This window comes from Chaetura pelagica, unplaced genomic scaffold, assembly GCF_000747805.2.
Source record: "Chaetura pelagica isolate M959 unplaced genomic scaffold, ChaPel_1.0 scaffold138, whole genome shotgun sequence".
NCBI lineage: Eukaryota > Metazoa > Chordata > Aves > Apodiformes > Apodidae > Chaetura > Chaetura pelagica.
Genome location: NW_009954215.1, coordinates 2,804,621 through 2,811,325, shown reverse-complemented (window position 1 = coordinate 2,811,325; position 6,705 = coordinate 2,804,621). Strand labels below are relative to the sequence as shown.

Here is a 6,705-nt window from a genome sequence, read left to right as displayed (position 1 = left end):
GGGACTGCGAGGGGCACACGCGGGGCTGCAGCCGCACAGCCCGGCCCGGCAGGTGGGGGGACCCCGCGGCCCCCAGTCTGCACATTCCCACTTCCTGCGTGTGAAAAGTGGCCACGAGTGCAAGATTTGCCCTGTTTCCTCTTTTTTTTTCTGAGCTCCGGGTGATGGTGGCTACTTCATGTGACTGAAGGGTCTTGCAGACTTTTTCCCAGGGCTGGCGTGAGTTTGTTCCCCCCCTGTTAGATGTGTATGGGAATGTGAGCAGAAAGGGACTCCTCAAGTGCTGTAGAGTGAGTTAGCAAGAAGAAGGATCAATACAGCCCGACCTTCCTGCCAGACACCTAATCCGTGGGAGCTTTGCCATAACTAATTAAGGAGGGGGAGAAAAAAAATAGGCTGATAATTCCTGTTTCTGAGTGCTGGTTGCAGGGGGGCTGCTGCTGGTGGCTGCTGCAGCCTCACGACTCCAAATGTGTGTGGTAGGAGACTGGAGACTGTAAATGCAGGTTGGTTTTGTTACAGGATATAGAAGAACAGAGCCCTCTGAAAGGATCTTGCTTCCAACAGGCTTCAACTGCTGTTTAAAATATTACTTGGAAATTTGTAGTGCACACTTTAAAAAATACTTCAGAGTGTAAAATGTTGCCCAGTTATTAAATGATCTTTGTGTCCACCAGTGGATACCATCCCCTCCAGCTCCATACATCCCCCAGACACACAGAGACTGAAAACCTTCCCAGAATCTGCTTATTTTGAAGGCAGATGCCAAGAATGAGACTTTTTCATCTGTTAATGCAAGATAAATACTGCAAATCACATGAAGGTGGGATTGCTTGTAATGACTGTGGTATAAGGGATTAAGGATGTGCTCCTAAAGCCATGGGTGACCTGCACAGTAGCAGAGTCTTAGCCCCTGCTGCACACTCCTGCCTAACAAATGTCCCTCTTTAATGCTTATTCCTTGAGTTTATTCAATAAAGAGGGTGTGGGATGATTCATGTGTCAAGGCTGTGGTGGGATGGAGGTCTGGCTCAGCTGGCACTTTGAACCTCAGGGGGGGTCACAGGGCTCCCCTGTCCCACCTCTGTTGTCTCACCCATGCTGGCCCTCCCCATCACCCTGAGCTGGTCAGAGGTGACTCAGTGTTGGTGAAAACCAGGATGCTTGTCCTGAGTCCCAGCTCCAGCTATAAGCTGGGGAACACCCCTGGTCCCTCACTTTTGGCCTGGCAGCCCTCAGCTACCAGCACAGGAACTCCACAGGCAGCTTTGCCCTGGGGACCATCCAGCTCTGCATACAATGGGGATCTCCTCAGCTCTTCTCTGTTGGCATCAACTTCAGACAAGCCTCTTGGATGTTGATGGATGCCCTACAAACCCAGCTGCTTGCCAAGAGCTGAAGAGGTTCACTTGGTTTTTCAGGTCAGACAGCAGCATTAACTTATGGATGTGCCAAGGGGGGGGTGTTTCAAGACCATGCCTTTCAGTGAGGTGTCTCCTAACATCTCTAAGCTTTTGGTAAGTCATCATCTGTTGATGAACAGAGCCCTTCATTGCTATGCAACAAGAAGAGTGTCTCATGCCAGCACTGATCTGATCTGATTTGCTATCCAAAACCCTTTGATGGAGCTCCAGCCACCCCAGGAGTCTTCCTTGCATGGGCATATCTTGCCAGCCTTATCCTAGCCCCAAACTTTGTGTCTCAAGTCTGCAGATGGCTGGAAGTGAGGCACTACTGCACCTTGGGATGAAACTATTCAGGAAAAAACCTGCTGCCCCCTGGCTGAGGCAGTGAGAGTCATGCAGTTGGTACTTCATCTTTTTTAGTGACATCCTGGAATAAAAAACAGCAAAGCCTTGCAAAGCTGGCTGGGGTTTTCTTAATTGATTATTTCTAGTTGGAAAGTGGCCACTTGGGGAAGTGAAAGTTTTTGGCAGAGCAGTGCCAGCTTTTGCAAGGTTTTGACAGGCAGTCCTTGGATCCCACCTAGTAAATAAATAAAAAGGCTCCAGTTCTGTTGGGACAGAAACAATTCCAGAGAGTGCAAAACTCTCTTTCTGACCCAAAATTCTTCTTTTCCAGCTTTTCTGAGTTAGTAACATCTGCTTGATAGGAATCTTCTCATTAACCATGTATATTGCTGGTGCTGTGTCACACAGTCCTGACCTTCCATCTGCTGCACTGCAAATAAGCAAAGGGAGGAAGGATCCTTGCCATCGTTTTTCACCAGGAATTTGGGGACGAATGGATGAACTGACTTGGGATCAGCGGAGCCCTCAAACCACAGGCAGTGGGTGTGCTGCTCTTGCCCTGTGCAGAGGAGGTGGTGCTGCTGGAGGTGGTGTGCTGGGCTACTTAAAAGTGAGAATCTGGTCTAAATAGCCCCAAAACGCTTCCCCTTTTAGGTCAAAATACCATCAACAGCTGCTGGTTTGTGTTATGAAGTTTTCCTACAGAGCCAGGAATGGGCTAGTATGCTCACAATCATATGTGCAAGTTCTTATGGCCTTTCTGCTAAAAATAGCCCCCAAAGACCCCAGATAAAGCAGCACCCCCAGATATTCCTGCCTGTAAAACTGGGAGTAATAGTTCTCCTCCAAAGAGACAGCCAAACCTTCTGATCCTGATCTAACAGAAAAGGTGCTAATTAAATGCTGACCTCCCCTATTTTACTTTTCAGTATATTTAACCTTAAATTCCTTCAGGCACCTCTGGTTTGCTGAAGCTCATCAAATTAATGCTACCTAATGGGAAGCAGTAAGGAACAACAAAGAAGGACTGTGTCCACCTCTGGCTTGGTTTTGGCTGCTCTGAACAAAACAAGAGTGATTTCCCTGGGCAATCAAGGTGCTGATTGGCCCAGCTTGGAGTCAGGGCACTGGGACACCAGCTGCAATTAGCACTTGGGAGCGAAGGGCCCCATTTGCCAGGGATGCTGCTGGGTTAAGCCCTGTGAATTTTGGCACTGTGCTGCTAGGGGTGAAGAATTCAGCACTTCACAGCCTCTCTAATAAAGCCCAAGTTGCTGAGGGAGCTGGTGGTGCCCATCTGCTGCAGAGCCCCACGAGAGCCTCTGGCAGGAGGGAGCAGCAGCAACCTGGGAGTTTCCACGAGCTGGGACCCTCTCCCAGCCCTGTCCTGGAACGGGGGAACGTGCCTCATCCATGACCCAGTGTCATTCCCCTGCAGTGCTGGAGGCCCTGTAGCACCACCCTGACCTCTCTGGGCTTCAGCCTGTTACCTGCTTGGATAGTTTGATGGCATCTGATGTCTGCTATAACCCCCTGCTCCCCTCGCCCTGCCCGCCTCCCTGCTTGCTCTGACAGCAGCACTGACCCCTGACCAGGACCCCATGGGGATGCAGGAACTGGCTGTGGGGCAGTTGGCAGTTCCCCAGGGCTCAAAAACCGGCAGGTGAGAGAGTCATGTCACACAATTTGGGGGTTCCATGTGCATTTGTGTCAAGGTGTGTTGTGCAAGTGCTGCGTCCCCCCCAGGCACGATGGGGGAGCGTGGTACAGGGTGCAGAGGGATGTGTTCACACAGCAGCAACAGCAAAGGTTCCAGAAATGCGTCCTGCCCCCAAAAAGTGGCCTTTTGTGGGGTGATTCCCCTGCTGTGCTGAGAAGTGGTGATGGAGGAGCAACCCCAGCTCTTATCTGGCAGCAGGAGGCAGATGGGCCGGCACCGCTCCCGCCACGCGCCCCTTGCCCAGCTATTTATGGAGCCAGAGCCCGACGTGTGTGTACGTGCAAGGCTGTGCCCAGGCCCAGGGACACGGGGTGGTGAGGGGATTGCCTGGATGGAGGAGGTGCAAGTTAGCCTTGCAGGAGGTGAGAACAGGAGGGCAGAGTGTGGCCATAACCCTGCACCCTGGCTGTCAGCTCCCATCCCAGCACGGCGGCGCCAGCAGTGCCAGATGGAGGCGAGAGGAGCCTTTATCTCAGTTTCCCAAGTAGCACCACTCAGTGCCTTTATTTTAAGCACCCTCTGCCAAAAATGCTGTTAAACTGGCTTGAAAAGTTCCCCCCGATTTAGGCAGATGATAAATTCAAGAAGCCCACAGCTTTTGAGACCCAGGTTTTGGGTTTTGTGAACTTTTGCATGGCATCTGCAACAGTTGTTTTTTTCCATGCATTTGTTGAGTGGTTCTTTGCCTGGCTGAGATGGGGGGAGCAGGGCTGGGCAGCGCTGCCTGTGCTGCCTGCTGGGCCTTGCTGCTTTGCCCTCAGCTGCTGGATGTCCTCTGCTCTGCCCCCAGCCATGCCCGAGCCTGTCCACGCCTACTCCTGCCCACTCTTCTGGACAGAGTATGAAGGTCATTGCTACCGGTACTTCCCTGTCAACAAAACCTGGGCCGAAGCTGACCTCTACTGTGCTGAGTTCTCCATTGGCATCAGATCAGCCAAGCTGGCCTCCATCCACAGGTGAGGAGCTCAGGAAATCATCATCCCACTCTGGCACAAGCTGGGGAAGAAGGAAAATGAGGACAAAGTCCCATTCCCACAGCAGAACATTTGTGCCAGCTGCAGGCTCATGTCCCAGCCTGAGCATCCCTCTGCAGCAGTGAACAGGGCAGGTCTGATGCACTGGGCACACAAAGGCAATGGCAGGAAAATGGAGGCTGTGTTTCCTAAATTCTCTAAAAAAAAAAAAGGGATAGAAATACAAACTGCTCACACAGGCTTTTTCCCCTGCTCCCTCACCCCCAGCTCTCACTCACACTCCACACCTCTTGCACAGACCTGGGAAGTAATCAGCAGCAATTAGAGCAGGGGGACCCGTTTGGCCGTGCCACAGGGTGAGTCCTTAGGGACATGCCTGACCATTTGCCCTCAGTGCCTCCGTGTTCCTCTTTTGCCAGCTGGGAAGAAAATGTCTTTGTGTACGACCTGGTGAACAGCCGCGTGCCCGGCATCCCCACCGACATCTGGATGGGGCTCAACGACCTGCGGCAGGTGAGAGCTGCCCACAGTCATGTGGGAAATGGCTTGGAAAAAATCGCCCCTCTGTGTTTTCCTTCTGCAAAGCCACTTGGTTTTCTTCTTCACTCCTAAAAGACCCATTAACTGGGTGGTGGCGCAGGGTCTGCTGTCCCATGCATGGGGGAAAGTTTTCATTTCATCCCCTCCAGTCTACTTTCAAAAGAAAATGTTACTATAATTAAAAAATTAGTAACTACTCATTTTTCACATATTTTATTAATGGCTTAATAGAAAGAGTATTGCACTGCTGGCCAGGACAAGCAAACACACTAAAAATGTCTCCAGTGTCACAAGTCACCAGGTTTCATTGCTTTCCTGTGATACTCGGCCATTTTTCAAAGCTGACACGTTGGGAATGTACAGTTTAATATGTAACAAAGAAAAACTGAGACCATCAGGAGAACAGTCCCATGCCAGTAAATTTCTTGTAGATATTGGGAAAGGAATGGAAAAGAAAAAGGAGAACAGAATTGGGTGGGCGTGTTAAAAAATATATGGGTTTAATTTCTGGGCTTCCCCCGGTGAATTATGGTTCTTTCCAGGGTAAGTTTTCAGTTGTACAACCCAAAGGAGCTGTTTGGACTCTGCTGAGGGGTGACAGTCTCTCCCAGTGTCCCTGGGTGGTGTGGCACTGGGGATGGGGGCTGCAGGGGAGCAGGAGACAATCTTCCAGCTCTGTGATTGCCTCCTTTCTCCACTCACCCTGTGCCAGGAGGGTCACTTCGAGTGGACAGATGGCTCCTCCTACGACTACCACTACTGGGATGGCAGTCAGCCCGACGACGGGATCCACTCCATCCCCGAGGAGGAGGACTGTGTCCAGATCTGGTACCGACACAGCAGCGGTGAGTGCCGTGCTGGGTGTCTGGGACACCTTAGGTCTTCTCTGCATGTCAATTCAATTAACTCTGGCTGGTCCTTTTCTGAAGAGGTTGCTGGCAGGCTGAAGATTTGCATTTTGATTATTTTGCATTAATATTTTCATTTTTCTTTGCAGAGAAGGGATGTGTTTTCTCTTTCATCGTGTACATGAGCACACACCACACTCAGTTTCCCTCTGCTCACAGCCCGTCTCCCTCTCCCATAGCAGTGGCAGGATGGGAGCATCACCCACTTTGAAAAATATCTGAATTTAGCCAAAGGTCAATATTTCTGCTTTCCCCTCCCACATGCAGCCTGTGCAAACACCCCTTGGTTTGCCAGCTTTTCTCTCCCTCACTAAGGCATCTCACTGAAGCAAGGCAAGGCCCTCTGCTTGTTCAAAAATCCCACTTCACACCCTCATTTCCAGTAAGACCAGTTAGGTGTATCCAGTCCTCGACCTCGTAAACACAATTAAATGTCCCATCCATGTGCAACCTGGTGATACTTTGCATGGTATGGGGCTATGATTGCAGCTACCTCCTTGCTCCCATGTTCAAGCTGGGGCCAGGCATTCTCCCCAGCATCCTCAGGACAGGGATGTGGATGCTGGGAGGGGGCACGATTGGGTGCAGCCTAAATGGGAGAACTTCCAGGGAAAGCCTCTCACAGTGGCAGAAGGTCCCAGAGGGTGACTCCTGGTTACCTCCTGTGCCTTGTTTTTTGGCTAACACCTTGGTTTTCCCGGGGGTAGCGCTGCGCTCCTGGAACGACAACGCCTGTGGCAGAGCCTTCCCCTTCGTCTGCAAGATCCCCTCACTGGCCCTGGACTGAGGCTGCCGGCCCTGCCTGTGTCCCC

General features: G+C 51.3%; 1 protein-coding gene across 1 annotated transcript; it reads left to right on the top strand.

Moving 5' to 3' along the window:
- The first annotated feature begins 4,263 nt into the window (after window positions 1-4,263).
- On the top strand, window positions 4,264-6,705 carry CLEC19A (C-type lectin domain family 19, member A). The gene is made up of 4 exons (XM_010003298.1): window positions 4,264-4,427; window positions 4,865-4,958; window positions 5,698-5,830; window positions 6,601-6,705. The coding sequence occupies exons 1-4, from the start codon at window positions 4,264-4,266 to the stop codon at window positions 6,678-6,680; spliced, it is 471 nt and encodes a 156-aa protein (XP_010001600.1). The 3' UTR covers window positions 6,681-6,705.